The sequence below is a fragment of the Lepisma saccharinum genome, chromosome 5, assembly GCF_977018435.1.
Source record: "Lepisma saccharinum chromosome 5, izLepSacc3.1, whole genome shotgun sequence".
Classification (NCBI taxonomy): domain Eukaryota; kingdom Metazoa; phylum Arthropoda; class Insecta; order Zygentoma; family Lepismatidae; genus Lepisma; species Lepisma saccharinum.
In genome coordinates this window covers 89,481,480-89,498,672 of record NC_139233.1, presented here as the reverse complement: position 1 = coordinate 89,498,672, position 17,193 = coordinate 89,481,480, and the positions used below count along the sequence as shown (strand labels likewise).

General features: G+C 38.1%; 2 protein-coding genes across 3 annotated transcripts in view; one reads left to right on the top strand and one right to left on the bottom strand.

The window, feature by feature from the left end:
• Window positions 1-17,193, bottom strand: part of LOC145988427 (cyclic nucleotide-gated channel alpha-3-like) — a 205,920-nt gene that overhangs the window by 161,828 nt on the left and 26,899 nt on the right. The window lies entirely within an intron of this gene.
• Window positions 601-1,161, top strand: LOC145988141 (uncharacterized). The gene has a single exon (XM_083122972.1). It carries the CDS (start codon window positions 601-603, stop codon window positions 1,159-1,161), a length of 561 nt encoding a protein of 186 aa, XP_082979098.1.

Below are 17,193 nucleotides of genomic sequence, written 5' to 3'. Positions count from 1 at the left end.
TTCACAAATGGAGTAAGCCACCATCTTTAAAATTTAATGTAACAGAAAACATCAAGAGACTTTGTGAAAACAATGATGAATTTGAATTACCTGATGATATTTGGGATTCATAATTTTAAAACAAATCTGAAATAAAAATATAACAGACTGCTTCTTTTCACAGTTAAGTTGCTATATTACAACACTCTAACATTGACAAAATCCATTATACAGGGTGACAAGAAATAACCCGTACAAAGTTTGGCAGAGCCTGCCAAGAATGTAGTGTACCGTAGCCAAATAATTGTTGTGTTATTGGATTCTCCATAGTCTTTTGAAACTGTACCTGTTATTTCGGCTTCATAACGATTACTTTCTGTGTGTTTGATAATGTCAACCAAACGCGGTGCAATTTTGGAACTGTGGCGTCAAGGAAAGCGTCAATGTGAAATTGTTCGTTTGCTGGGTGATCTAAAAGTGACAGTCTCAGACGAAGTTCGGCGATTGAAGGAGCTCGGCCATGAAGGCGACCGTCCCAGAAGATGAAGAAAGCCTACCGTCAACACGTCTCAGAACCGCAAGATCATCAAAAAGCGAGTTCAGCGAAATCCGAGGGTCTCCATGAGAAAAGTCGCCCGTGAGATCGGGATCAACCGCGAATCGGTGCAGCAAATGGTGAGAAAGAACCTCAACCTCAAGGCGTACAAGCTCCAAAAAGTTCAGCTTCTCATGGACGAAAACAAGCGCCTGCGACTCAAAAGACGCCGTCCTCCGAAGCGCCGGGCCGCAGGTCAGCAATGGGAGCGCATTCTCTTCACAGACGAGAAACTGTTCGCCGTGGAGCAGGCGCACAACCACCAAAACGACAGGACCTGGTCTGCAGAGGCTCCCGGTACCTCAGCCATCGTCGAACACCGCCAAAATCCACAGTCGGTCATGGTGTGGGGTGGAATTTGCGCAAGCGGCAAGATGCCTCTGGTTTTCGTGGATCAAGGGGTCAAAATCAACCAAGAAGTGTACTGCGGCGACATTCTCGAGAACATCATCCTTCCGTGGGCCCAGCAGCACTTCGGCGATATGCAATGGACATTCCAGCAAGACTCCGCTCTGACCCACAGGGCGAAAATGACGCAAGCGTGGTGCAGAACCCATTTTCCAGACTTCATCGCATCGACGGAATGACCACCCTACTCGCCGGATCTCAACCCAATGGACTACAGTGTCTGGTCGATTTTGGAGGCCAGGGTATGTGCTAAACGCCACCACAGTTTGGAGTCGCAGAAGCAATCGCTGCGTCATGAGTGGAATCGATTGTCGCCTGAGGACCTGCGGCCCATCGCCCAAAATTACAAAGCCCGTTTGGACCTCTGTATCGCCGCCCAGGGAGGCCACTTCAAAACCGGCTGAACATCTTGTTCCTAAGGTCCCATGTCATTGTTCTTCAGTGTTGTTTTGCTCAATTGTTTCGGTTTAATAAATTTATGATCACAAACATTAGTACGGGTTATTTCTTGTCACCGTGTATAACGGATTCCTTTTGTTTAAAAAGTTACTAACCATTGTTATAACTGTATCTTTAGTCAAAATGAAAATAAATGTCTGATGAAAGGAGTGTGTGTTCTCCTCAAACGTCACAAAGAAAAACTTTTTTCTTATGCTTGTAATAACCATAAACTACAGGAAAATAAACCTCTAATTTCTTCATGCAATTGGCATTTTTCTGTGTTCCTTCCTTGCTCTTGTATTTGCGTATTTCCAGTTAGTTATTTTTGAATGTGATTCATATTCTAGTGACTGAGCAGTAATAATATCTCACGGTGCTGCAAGAGCTCTCAAGAAAACGAAGAAATCTGATTATGTTTGCCATACATTTTCTTCCGATGACAGCAAATCCTACCGAAATGACAAAATTTCAGGTTGCTACCATGTTTTACGATAATGTTGAGAACGTGATTTAATTCCGAATTGCTAGGAATAACACCAAAGAAGAGACTGCAGAAAGGTGCCATTTGTACATTGTAATTCCAGTTACACGTGAGCAGGTCAGTGATGATAACAGTGTTCGTGCAAGACGTGTATAGTAATGATGGCCAAATCTGATTTTTTTTCTTACGGAGTACATGATCGTGACAACGAAAAGAAACAAATTTTGCCAACCCTTCATGACACGGTGCTATATACACTAGTACTACACTGGGAACTTTAACTTTACCTGTATATATTGTCTTCATTTCTGTACCACTGTGTAACTACGTTTATTTTTTTACATACGCATATAGGAACTCTCTACTATGCAAATGGCTGAGGGCACCCTAAAGGTTGACTTGTCTACGCACTGAGGGTTTTGCGACTTGTAGAACCGGCACTGCATCGGTTACTTCAGTGGAGATCTTATTGTTGAGAAATAAGTGAAGCAGGAAGGTATTTCTTGGATAGGTCACTGACTGGAAAATTCCATCGCATGGTATCGCACCACAGCTGTCACGAGGAAAGGGATGGCTGTCCCTGCTATTGCATCTACTCTTACCCCTAGAGGATGATGGTTGTGGTCATTCATGTCGTTATATTTGTTTACACTGCTGTAAAAGGATCCGCATTCAAACTTCGAGAGTTTGTTGGAATTCACAGGACAGTGCCCATCCTTAAAGAGATGGCAATAATTAAATAGCAAAACTATCCATTTCTGGATTTCAGATGGAGTTCAGTTAAAATTTAAGTTAAAAGCATTATACTGAAATGAAAATATCCTTCAACTTAAAAGTCCGGTCCAATGTAAGAATATAGTTTAAAATGCACCAGCTCTCATGCAAGTTAAGGGAAAATTAATTAAATTAAAAATAAGCATGCATTATGTTTGTGAGGTAAATACAAATACTAAAATTTAGGCTCCTCCCCCCCAGGTACAAATTTGCCATCAACATTGGTGGGTATGCACGCTGAGTGGTCCATTCTTATTCTCGCCACTGACGGCTCCGGGTTCGAATCCTGACTGGACATGGGTGTTTCATTGTAATTTTACCCTCATATAAGTTTCTCTAATCACAATTTATGCTCATCGTCCCGATTAGCCTATAGAGACAGAAAAGGGACATTAAATGAGAAAATACGATTAAAGAAATATAGAGGATACGTCATTACAGAAACATGTGGCAAATAGTTTTCATATGTGTATTTACTGCTATGTAAAGTTCTTTCAGATTGTTCCCATATCGAGTTAACCCCACAAAAGAACCATATTTTATAAAGCTCTTTCTTATAGCCTTTGATTTCCTACCGGGAAGCAGGGGCGGCACCAGAAATTTTCGACCGGGTGGGCAGAAGATGTATGTTGATAAATTAGGGTGGGCAGTACAAACGTAAGGCATTAGGTGAGTTTGACTAACACGTATCCCCCCTCTCTCTCACTCGAGATTTCCCTCTTACCTTGTGTAGAAAGCGATTTGGACAGAAGGAATTCATCAAACCCAATCATCGTATCCAGTAATTCGTATCTTTTTTACAGATCATTTGAGCTGTAAGTGTGAACTTTTCGAACACACTCAAATGTCAACCTCCCTCCTGAATAGTACACCCTGGAAACTGTATTCTTGTAGGCAAATTAATCTCTGGCACCTGTAACCGAAGTCAAGATAACCCTCTTGATGTTTTGTGTCTCCTTGCGTGTGTGTGTTAGTTTCTTCATGATGTTCATCTAATTACCATTCAACCTCACCGTCACCATCACCGTCACAGAAAATCGACTTGAAATATAACAATGAGTCAAATCAGTCTTTATTACAAATAGAGTATCAATAGTTTATAGCACTTCGAAAGTTGAGGTAATGATTTCAGCTCCACAAAGCTTCATTTTTTATCAAAACAGATAGCTCCGCAAACAACGACGTGGTTTTATCTAAATCTCAAATATTTTTGTCTGTACGTGAAAGAAGTAGTTTAAATCTCAGGCCAATCCATGGGTGTCCGGAAGGAGGGCATGCAAGGGGGCATGCCCCCCTGGAAAATGGGTCTTACCATAAACTTATACATTGCACACATATATTTCATTTCATTCACAGCAATTTTACTAATTTATGTTAATTATTGGAAGGGTGCTGGAGGAACACGATAGCTTCAATTTTAATAAGTGTGTTTTCTTTGTTTTTTTAGGGGACAGCACTATTATCAGGGTGGGAATATGTCTCGTTTGCCTCCCCTTGAACAAATTACCATGCTTGCCCCTCCCTGGAGAAAATGCTGTGGACGTTCATGGGCCAATCATAATAATAGTGTAATCCACCTCCTAAATTGACGATCTTATGTTATGATAAAATGATACGCTTCACGGAGTTATTTCTGTATATCGTCGCTCTGATTGCATATAGCTCTCGCCTTATAATTAAGTGATCCTGGGTTCAATCCCCAGTGGAAGCCCAATGCACACTCGTTAGAAATACAGCTTAAATTGAAGATGTAGTTAAGATTAGCCTATTTGAGCATGTGGACGTTTTTTTTTTTAAAAAAACAACAACAAACAAAATCGCTCCTGGATTATTATCCTGATTATTTATTTTTTTCTTTAATTTGGCTGCCTCATTATAGGTCTGTGACAAACTTGAGTCAAGGTTTCTTTGTACCCCTTCCTTCATCTTCTTTGAAATTCATGCAAGTTAATCATAAGAACTGCATAACTGATAGTGAAAATTTATGTTGGAAGAGAACTTGTAAATAGTGCTAGCCAATAATAATACCAGTTCAGTAATTCTATAGATTTTTTCCAAACATACAAAACTGTTACATTAAAATTTGGTTACCTCGGTATGGTAGTGATTGTGATTACTCGTTATTAATTAGAAGAAATTAAAAATTGTAATTTTAGAAACATTGCATTATTTGAAGATGACAGTTATGTAAAAAAACCTATGATAGAATAAATAAAGTGACACATCAAATTACCAATGGAGTGGTTATCGCAGTGCGTTATGATGACAGGGGTTCTGGGTTCGAATCCTGGTCTCAGCATGGGTGTTTTTGTGAGTGTCCCTTCATCACTTTCAGCATCATCATTCATACTCATCATTGCGATTAAGGCAAAGAAGATGTTTTTATTTGTTTATTACTTTGATCATACCCGGGCCGAGATTTATGTCATTTATGTAGAGGTCCGGTGCTGACAACATTAAGAACTCGCTCCCATCTATGCACATTTTCAGTTAGTCTATAACCTTTAGCCCAAGTCACGTCAGATGGTTAGTTATACTTTTTATACTTCCACATTCCTAATATCCTTTTTTCTTCAATATATGGCTGATTTGAAAGCAATTTTTCCCCATTGAAGGCTGGGAGCTGCAACCCTCCAAATCCTTCAAAATCCTGATTAACTCTTGATCATATAGCATACCTCATAATTGTGAATATCCAATAAACTTACTAAGGCTGTTGATTGCTTATAATCATAGCAGTGTTCATTAGATTACATTTTAAAAAGAGAGTTCTGATAGTGCCTTTAGCTTCCCAATGACAAAATTAAGGAAGTAGAAAGAAAAGCTTAAATTAATTTCATTCAACAAGATATTTGCTCTAATCTTTGTTAACTTACTTATTAGACAAACATTTCGCCAAATGACAGCAAAGCTTGTTATGGGATGAAACTTGTGAACTTTCTAGTATCTACAATATTCACAAGTAAAATATACATGGAGTGAGGACAAGCCTATACTTACAGAATCATTTACATTTCCCTAATTGTATATATTTATTTAATTTGATTGGGTGGGCAAATGGGTGGGCACAGGAATTTTTGGGTGGGTGTTTGCCCACCCGTGCCCACCCTTGTCGCCGTCCCTGCCGGGAAGTAATTTACATCAATGACCTTCCACAGAACTGTAAAGATGTAAATGCAACTCTCTTTGCTGACAATACAACTGTTCATATAGCAGGAACAAACACGGAACGGTTAAAACACAACGTAAAGAATACAGTCACACACATCTCAGAGTGGATAGAAAAAAAATGGTCTTGTGGTAAACCCTTAAATAAAAAGTGAAATTAGATTTCAAATCAACAGCTGTAGCAGTGAAACTCCAGAAATTAACTTTCAAGATCAGGGCATAGAATATGCATCAAACATAAAATTTATTGTCGTACAACTATCTGAAAATTTAAAGTGGGATCTACATATTGAAGCTACATCAAACAAGGTTAGTGGGTTTTGTTATGCAATAAGAACACTAAGAAATGTAGTAAATCTAGAAGCAGCAAAAACACTATACTATGGCATCATTCACTCTGTACTAAGGTACGGCATCATTTTCTGGGGGAACATGAACAAAAGCATTACATTATTCAGACTACAAAAAAGAGCTGTTAGAATTCTGGCAAATGCTCTAACAGATGCACCATGCAAACCATTATTTCAAGAATTACAGATATTGCCAGTTCCATGCATGTACCTATATGCAGGGACGTGCCGTGACCTTCCGTCATAGGCAAGCGATGGGTTAAATTTTCGTTTCGGTTAATTATAACAATTTCAAATACAATATAGGCTTACATACCCCCCCCCCCATTTACAATAATGTGCATAATGGTGACGTATAGGGCTTGAGTGTGTGAAGTGCATATATACCGTAAAATAAAATCTTCACCGCACGGTTTTTAAAAAAGAAAAACAGCCTCTCGATATAAACTCGATGTAAATTCCAACCATGAAGAAAATAACGATTTACCTGATATTTGAGGGCAACTGTAAATTAAATTACATTCTTTTTTAACCCTGAAAATAATAAACATCCTATTGGCATAAAGTTTCGATTTTAAATAAACGGACGGGTTTCGGTTTCTGACTTAGCTAGAATTATGAATCATGACTAACAGGACGAAAGAGTGTTTATGTAATTATCATTCGCTCAATCGAATCGTAGAATTTAAATTAAACATACAGAAAAAATATTAAACAATCAAATTATAAATTGAAAAAAAAAATTACCTTACTTAAGTTGGAATTCCTGCCGTCTGTTCTTCTTGGTGAATTCATCTATCACGTCTCCATAAAAATCTTCGCCCCTATTGCACAGCTCGCTTAATAACGTGCTTTCGATTGAAAGCAGTGCCAAATTTGATAAACGCTCTTGCCTTTGATTACTGCGACAGTAAGTTTTGACTCTCTTAAAGGCAGAGAATGACCTTTCCACAGATGCTGTTGTCACAGGAATAGTCATAACCAGCAAACACAGTTTACGTAGTTCAGCCATACAATCATTGAGTTGCATGTGGTGCAGGTACTTATACAAATCACAAACATTTTTATCACGGAAATCTTCAGATTTATACATTACAGTTAGTTCACTTTTCAGGCAGAGGCAATCAAAATGACGGCCATATGTAGCCTGCAAAGATTGTAAGGTGCCGTCAGGAAAATGTTGAGAATTATGTGGGAATTTACTACTATCTAGCAATTCGAGAAATGAAAGTTTGTCAAGGTTTGCATATCTTGTCCTTATTTGCATAGTGATTGTATCGAGAATTTCAACGAATACTCGTCTGTAGTACCGAACGGCATCCTCGTCGGATGTAACACCTCTTTGACGAAATTTTGACAGATTCTTATGAATTTCCATTCGCTTCCAGAACGCGTTGAAACTGTTCCTCTTGTCTTCCATTACCCTCAAACACTCCATTACTTTTTTCTGGCAGTATGATATGTCATTACATTTTGCTTGGAGAATATCGAACAGAACATCAATGTATTGGAATATTTCATCAAATAACTGCAAGCAAAAGACAAATGGAAAGCTACCTAGTCTTCCACAAAACCCACTAGCTTCGTTGTAAGTGTTGGTGTCCCAGTCAGCGGGGTTGTCTGTAATTTCTTCGAACAACTCAATTAAAGATTCCCTGTAATTATTAACAGTTTGGACAAGTCTAGAATTGAAGTTCCACCTTGTGGTTGCAACACGTGGCAACCTTTTCTGAACTATTCGGTCTAGTAGCTCGGTGCGTTTGGTAGAAACAGAGAAAAAGGCAGCTAACCCAGAGAGTGTTTTAAAAAAAATACTACTTTCTTTAACGCTGTTTGCAGATTGCACCAGCACTAAATGTAAGACATGCGCGTAGCAGTGAACAAACATAGCTTCTGGATACTTTTCACGTACTTTTGATTGTAAACCATTCAGTTCACTTGCCATTACTGCTGCACCATCATAAGCCTGCGATACGATCTTGTTGCCCAAATTAAATTCTTCAATTACTTTGAAAACGTGTTGGCTTAATGCTATTGCTGTTCTGTCTTTACTGACGTCATCAAAGCAAATAAATCTCTCGCAAACCAAACCATCTGATCTTACGTATCGTAAAACTGTTGAAAGTTGTGACTTATTACTGACATCTGACGCTTCATCAAGCAGTATGGAAACAAATGTGCTTGCTGAGATTTCTGTTTTAATTTATTTCAATTGGTGATGAACTGATGCTTTCAATAATATGGTTTTGATTTCTGTTTGAGAGCCCAGTAAACACTGTTGCAGTTTCCAAATGATTGCAAACAACAGGATCATATTCACTTATCAATTTTGTAATTTCCTCTATTGGTTGAACCTTGTGTTTCATCATGACCTCTAAATGCAAGTTCCTGTTTACCAAGGAAACATGTTACGTCTATAAATCTTTTCAAATTTTCTCTGTTTTTCTTCACAGTTTCATTGTGTTTTAAAACTGCAGCTTTCTTTTGTAGATCTAATTGTATATCAATTCTGGACTTTCCGAATGTCTTCAGTTGGATGCAAGCGCAGATGTGATTTTGGGAACGTTCATGTCTTTGCACTGCATTATAAAAATTGCTCAAGTCACTGTAGCCTGTATACTTCCATGGTCCTAAATTTGTATTGAACAAAACACATGGCCAACAAAATAATTTATTAAGATCATTGCTGCCATATAACCACATAATATTGTTGTACTGAGATGTTTTAAACTGCCTAATGAATACTTTCCCATCTTTCTTAGTTGGTTTGGTTATGCACAGTTCAGGACACGGTCGCTCATGGTTCACAAGCTCCAACTTTTCACCATATGTTCTCGAACTGAATGGTTTTGAAAGAAGGTCCCTAATCAAGTCCTTACCTGCACCACTGCAAATCGATGGCTCGTCTGGTATGTCACCCATGGCGGAAATTTTCAACGTAGAACCATACTTTTACACCAGGTAAAAAAAACACGACACAAAAACAGAAAAACACAGCACAGTATCACAGTAAAAAACAACAAGCATTCGCAGCACCCACGCTTCTAAATTAACCTTCCTTTTCGCAGTGTTACATACCCTCCATATTTCCGAGTAACTGACCACACGACGAATATGTTCAAGTACCGGCTGTGATTTCACTTCTTATAAAATCATATACGACTGGTGATCACTGGCTAACTTAATAATGTAATTTGTTGATTACTATACAGCTTCAAACATGAAAATGGTACCACATTAAGTGGTGCTACAGATGCACAGAAAATTCTGGAAGTTAGCAACACTTGTGGACAAATTCTTTCCAACACCCTTCCCAAAGACAGATGCGGTCTTGGTGTTGCTTGCCCTCGCCTTTTTTCTTCGTGGACGGGGACGGACAGTGACCATGCAAGAACTGCATAAGTCACTCGAAAAGCGGGGAGAAAGGCGAGCAGCCCTCTTCTTCTAACACGGTCAATCTTGCCGCATCGCCCAGCGTCGTGAAGAGTGTAGCTGGTTTATGTTTCAAGCCAGAAGAACAGAACTTAGGGGAAATGAAAATTCTGAAATGTAAATATCTTATAGTAAATAAATTCCATTCTAATGTGTATAAAGGCATTGAAAAAACACGAACTTAAGATATCAAAAGTGTTTTAAAAAACAACGCAAGCGGCGCTTGCTCCGCCTCTCTTTACCGCACGCTTCTGCCTATATGAAATCCTAACAGGCATGAAATTTTATCAAAATACACACACAGCAAATAAGGACTACCACACAATACCACATTCTACCAAAAAGGGGTAACATATAATGGTATATGCTTATTTAACATGCTACCAAATGCATTCAAAAACATAAAGTCATTGCCAGTATACAAGTTACATCTAAAAAGATTCCTAAGGCAACATTGTTTTACACAATGCAAGAGTACATTGACACCATAAGTGGCAGGAATAACAACAATAATGTAAGAAAGTAGAACTGGCCTCTCATTAGTTTTTTTTTTTATTTTTGCTTTGTAACTGTTTGCTGTTCAATTCCATTTATCTAGATGTAAGTATAGGTGACTATTTAATGCTCAATATATGTTTGTGCATATATATATATATATATATATATATATATATATATATATATATATATATATATATATATATATATATATATGTATATATATGTGTGTGTGTGTGTGTGTACATAATGTCATAGCAGATGAAGCGAACATTGAATATAGAAAACAAATTTTTAGCCAATTTGTCTCAAAAAATAACATTGAGCATGCATAAAAGGTAAAGTGCTCCCCTGTGCATGGCACCATGCCATGAAAGCATATAGGGGGTGTGGGGGTAACACCCCACGCTTTCTTGATCCGGTCATGAGTGGGGGTGATGTGATCAGCAACACACCCCTGACCGCCTTTACCCCCCAGGGTTTCCCCCAGGTACCCATGTTATTCGATGTTGGGTGGGCACCGGGGCCGCTTCCATCGTTAGAAAAGTTCCCGGATTTGAACCGGCCGGGGATCGAACCCGGGACCTTTAGCATGGTAGTCAGATGCGTTACCGACTGAGCCACCATGGCCAACCATTGAGCATTCATTTATTCTCTTTTATTTATACGATATCTTGTATCTCATGCTATCTTTTGTATTTTATATTATATTACACCTATAATTTTATAGATGTATTCTAAATGTACATGTACAATGTGACAATTCCAAACTTTTGTAAAGTTGAAAGAATGCTAATAAATCAATCAATCAATCAAAGGCTCCATTCAAGCCCCCTAATATTGGAATTTGTACTTTCTTTTATTTATCGTCCTCTTCTGCCACTTTTGGGTAATCACGACTATGAGGATGAGTAGTGATTATGAAATTGGTCAATGGACACTAACAAAGAACACCCACGTCCAACCACGAATTCAAGGGGTGGGTCAATGTGGCCATTTACATTACTTTTTAGAACAGCATGCATGGTTTTTCTGTTTTTTAATCCAAAGTTTATGTAAATATATTTTATTTTTTATTTATTTTTTAGAAATTATATTTTTTTTTACAGACAGATAATTCCGAAACATGTAAAGTTGTAGACCTCGTTTTGGGCTCATTTCAAATATGATGGAACGGAAAATCAGACGTTTGTCAATGGAAAGTAGCGAACAAACATGCATCTATTCATATTAATGCAGGGTGCAATTTGAAGAGTCAATAGGAGGGATACCACACTTGTTTTGAACCATCAAATCTCTGGTTAAGTCGAGATGGTCCCTCATCCACTCGTGAGAGATTGAGGTTTGAACGATTTGTAAAACATTTCACAAAGTAGTTATTTATGATGGAATTTACTCTATTTTAAGATTCTCTACAAGTACTGAATGTACTTTCATTGTATACAAAACACGAAATCCTTCTGTTCTTAGCAAAATTGACATGGTTACTCTTGAGACATTGAAAACGATTGATGTAATCCTATTAAATGCACACACATGACATTTAGGTGATTAAGAACGCGTGTTTTATAGTGACATGTTAGGTGAACATTAATGTAAGCGAAAGCTTGTGTGCGTCACTAATTAAAGATTTTCACATCTATAAAGAAATTCGAAAACACATTTCCACCTCACTCAATGATGATGTAAATTAAATTCAAATTGTACCAGTATCTACAGCCAAATGTGAACGTGGGTTCAGTGCAATGAATCTAACCTTTACTGAACAGAGTGAGATGGGATCATAGAATGCATCATCGAAAATCAATTTCGGTGGTATCCCGTTGTTGATGTTCAATTTTCATTAGATATGAGCTCCAATTACCATTTTAAACCTTCGTTTTAAAAGTTATTCAAACACAAAAATGGTTATGGGGGGTTATTTTACGGTATTTTTTTTACTACATTACTGCCTTTGTTTGATTTTTTTTTATTTTCTATAAATTTTGGGGGGGCTGTAGCACCTTCATCCCCCCCAGGTATGCCAGTGGGCCTGCAAGTACATGACAGTGTGAGTACAACTTCCATAAACATATTTGTGGTGGTAAATTTTCTATCTAACCTTTTGTACGAAAAACAAAATAGTCAAATGCAATGGATGGAAATGACAGTCTCCAGTTTTCGACAAGTTGTTAGATAGAAAGTATACAGTATTTGCTAAAATACAAAAGCACGTTACACACGCAAGTTATGAAAATATAAGGAAAATAAAGAGAAAAATAGCAGAAAGCTCAAAAAAATATGTTCCTGTAGGGAATTGTTTATGTGTTTCTTGAAAAAGTACATGACTTCTTTTAAGGTTATATCTTCACTAACTTCGTATTTGTGAGGAATAAGTAAAAGAGCAGTTTTTCTCCAGAATCTAGTCTTTACATTGATGTCTGATACACGTCATCCCTTTGCTTCGCAACTACTGGCGCTGTAATCAGAGTCACCTCTTACCGATGAGGTTCTTTCTTCAATGCCATGACCAGTGGGACAGCTTCTTTGCAAACACGGGGCTTAGTAGAAAGTGCAGTTATGGAGGAACTTTCTCAGGCAGGGAGACTATCATTCGATGTACCTTGCCCTCAACTCTCATTCCAAGATCAATCCAGAGATAATGTGATAAGCGCTTTACCATTCCTTCAAACACACATCCCGCGGAGAGCCTCCTGTTAAGTCCCATTCCCATTTGCTTGAAATATACCAGCGCCATCTGCTGTTTGCGAGTTTGTCCAGAAGTGAATGCGGGTACTTCCAAGCAGAGGATGCACCAACTTCTTGCAGAAACCGCAATAGGTTTGCTGCCTGAACTGAATGTCTGCCTATTACCTTTGTCTGTGGTAGAACCCTTATCTCCAACCAACGGTCATGCTCAGTTCGTTCTCTCGCAGAAATCACGGCCACACAAGGCTCCGTTCTCCCTGCTTCCTTCCTGTGGGGTTGAAGTTTGAAGAGCACACATTGCATATTCAGTCTTCTCTTCGTATCATTCTTTTTTGCGCCGAACTTCTTGGAATAAATGCAAGATTGTGGCAGAGATGGATGAGTAGAAACGACTAAAAGTTGGAATTAGATGCGATGAATTAAAATAAAAGAGATACATTACCAAAATTGCTCATGCATGCATTCAGAGGTTTTTCCTTAAAGGTAGAAACACTTTGGGTTCAGCAGGTTCGCAAAAGAGAAAGTCAAACTGTCAATGTCTCAAGTTTGTTAGTTTTTGAAGTGCTTGGATACTTCTTGGCAGTGGTCAGAAGTAGCGAGCTACTTGTAGCGTCGTTACTGTAGCTAGCTACAAAATTTGTAGCTGTAGCTGTAGCGATGCTACATTTTGAAAATTGTAGTTGTAGCGGTAGCGAAGCTTCAAAATACCTGTAGTTGTAGCGAAAATAATCATATTTCGCTACAGCTACATTTTTCTCAGCATTTTGATGTGAATTTTGAATGTGGCAACAGCGTGAGAAAAAAATCGACAGTAACCCTTAATTTTGCAGGAGGTTCATAAAGACAGTCTATTACATGGAGATACAGATTATCTAGATTGTAGATTATAGATATCTGCGTAATTTATTTAATTAGTATTTGAATAATTCAGATATCCAGATCACTAACTGACATATATGAATATATTCCTTCTAACAGCTACGTTTTTTTAGCTGCATTGCTATTTTGGGGAGAAACATGCCTCGTTTGCTGCACCACTGGAAAAAAGTGCCTCGTTTGCGTCACCCTCGGAACAAATCCTGTGGATATTCATGGTGTAAGAGACACCAAAATGTCATTAATTGCTGTGTAAGACACAACTTGCAGTGCAAAAACGAGCGATGGATTCTCCACTGCACTGACAAGGGAATAGTGCCAGCAATAAATGGCTCAGTACGTTAACAGCATTGATCATCGTCAGTATATAGGATCTCACCAGCAAGAATTTATTGTTACATGAATGATAGAGTTTCTGGAATTACAATTATTTTCGCGATAGTATTTGTTCACAAATTTTAAAATTACAATACGTTTAGAACACTCAGGTTTACACGACAGTTTCCTCAATAATTTTATCATATTGCAAAAAGTATGTACGAGTTATTGACTTTTCTGCAGAAACGACAATTTTCTTTAGTTAATATACATAGTTTTCAAATTTGTGTATTTCTCCTACTTTTGCGTCACTTTTCTGTAACTTTTGCTAATCATGACATCATCATCATTATCCTTTGCCGTTTCCTGCCTCTGGCTGGGTCGGCATAGAAGTCAAACCTCTCCATTTTTTCAGGTCTCTCACCACTCGTATCTTTTCAAGGTGTTCCAATCTTGTCCTCTTCTCCTAACACTCTCCACTATCTGCTCTTTCCATGGACATCTTGGTCTCCCCCTTGACCGTATTCCCACTCCTTGTGTATTATAAGCTCTTACTGCTAGTCTTTCTGCATCCATCCTCTTCCATGTGTCCGAACCATCTCATCTGTGCCTGATCTATTCTGTCCTGAAGCTTCACTACACCCACTGTCTGTCGGATCTCCTCATTCCTTATTCTATCCCTTCTAGTCTTCCTCAAAAGACTCCCTAAAAATTTAATCTCCACTGAATCCATCTTTTCTTTGTCTCTCTGTATCATTGTCCAAGTCTCTACTCCATACGTAATTATTGGCACATAGTATGTGTTATATATTACCTTCTTGCATTTCATAGGTACATCCCTGTTCCATATTAATCTTCGAATGCTTTGATATAGTCCACCACCAATTTATCCTCTTCTGTTTACCTCCTCATGTATTCTTCCACTTCTCTCAATCATTACAATGAGGATGAATGGTTTATTTAATTATTCTCTTTCTATAGTCGCTCTCTGCCAGTTTCGGCTAATTGTGAGAACGAGGAAGAATGATGAGTGATGAACAGTGTGGGGAATGGAGGAGCAGGAGGATCTCATCCTCCCAACTTGGCATCTTTCCTAGTTTTTGTTTCGAGTCCATTTTATGCATAGATAAGCTGATCGAGACTGGATCCTAACCACTATGTACCTCAGCGGGGTATCGAACCTGGGCCCCCTTTTGTAGTCAAAGGGCTCCAGGTACTTTTCTTTCAAAATATTGACTTCATTACAAGGAGATGACGTTACCACTTTGTCTTCCATATTTTTATATTTGTCAACAATCCTATCAGTCTATAAAAAATTAAATATTTATTCTCAAGAAAAATATGTTGATATGAACATAAATACGTAATCCTACCAAATTTTATTTGTGTATAGTTGTAATAATTAATTTGGGTAACACCCTAATTGCAATATTCATATATCAAATTCGAAACCTGGGGGAAACCCTGGGGGGTAAAGCGGTCAGGGGCGTGATGCTGATCACATCACCTCACTCACGACCGGATCAAGAAAGTGTGGGGCGTTACCCCCACACCCCCTATACGCCTTCATGGCATGGTGCTATGCAAAGGGGAACACTTTACCTTTTTTTTATATATATCAAATTTGAATTGATATGCCATTTGGCATAGGTATGGTATTCTCAAAAACTATAGTAAAAATAAGTAACTGAAGTAACACTGCTATCAAAATTATCGAATGACTGGAATCATGATAACAAATAACAGAATCTATTTACCAGTAGTACGGGATTTTTTTAATATGCATATGGTTTTCATTTTTTTTATGCAGAAGTAGCGCAAAAAGTAGCGAAGTAGCGAGTAGTGAACAGGAGCAGCGTAGCGAGCTACTTTTTGGCAAATGTAGCTGTAGCTGTAGCGAAGCTACATTTTTGGACGAGTAGCTGTAGCTGTAGCGAAGCTACTTTTAAAATGTAGCGTTCTGATCACTGCTTCTTGGAAAGTATTAAATGATGCTGCGACTGCGAGTGAAGCTTTACCTAGGTTACGTCATTTGATGCAGTGTAGGCATTGCTGTCCACGCAGGTAAGAAATGACTGCTAGAAATGCACATAATTAACGTAAACAAACTTTCTTGTCCTCTGAAAGAAAGCAAAAAAGCGTGTGCTGGTACCAGCCCCAAATTTGAACAAAGCTGTCGCGTATCAATGAAAGGGTCTTGGGTTCGATTTCTAGTATGCACATGCCATTAGTTGCCATTATCCTTTAATAAATGTATGACCAGTTCTGATTACTATCCGTGACAAAAATATTGAGCCCTTTGTTTACGTGCTTGCAAAATTGTGCTCCGTAGGTGGAAAAAAGTCATACATACCTCAATGAAAAGCTTCAAGTATTTTTTAATAAGCATCATCTGAAAATTATTCTTCATTGCATTTTCTTATTATAATGAAAAATTCACTAAAAAGTGTAGTTTTTTCTTCCATTTTGCAAGAACGGGTAACTTAACATCATACAGTTCATAATCAACTATTGATATAATAATGAAATTTTTTGTACTTGAAGACGGATTATTTTTGCTCCTCTGTGGAAAAAGTCAAATGCAGATCTTCACTAGATTCTTCAAAAATTGAAATATTAGGCAAATGTGCAATCTTGAAATGCATAATTGCAAATTCATTGAAATTGTAAAAAAACGTTTATATGACACATTTGATCCAAACCCTAGAAGTTTAACATGTGTATCTCAAGTATGACCCCATATAAAATTTATTATTGACCATTCCTAATATGGTAAATGTATGGCGAGATGCGGCCAATCTCAAACTCTGCAGGCTGCAGGTGACTTATGCAGCATTGCCGCCTCACTACAGCTACACGGTCATTGCCGTGGGAACACTGGAAGTGCGTTCCGTTGGTCCGATCCAAAGCATTGTGGCAGTGTAAAATAATGAATAAACAATTTGTCGTAATATGAATGAAATACATGTTCTTGGTATACTTTAGTTTTTGTTACATTTTCTAGCTTTTATCCAATCTTTATATGAATGTCATTTTCTCCGTATTAATTTATGTCGCTCATTTAAACAGAGTAAGTGCAACGATGAGCACGATTTGATGAAGGTGATAAAAGATCTTACCAAATGTTCAAACCCGTGACTTCTGATTTCGCAGTCTCCTCTGAATAAGAAAAAATAACGTGCCTG

Bases quoted from the DNA above. Each gene is read 5' to 3' on its own strand.
- LOC145988141 (XM_083122972.1), top strand. From the start codon at position 601: ATGAGAAAAGTCGCCCGTGAGATCGGGATCAACCGCGAATCGGTGCAG.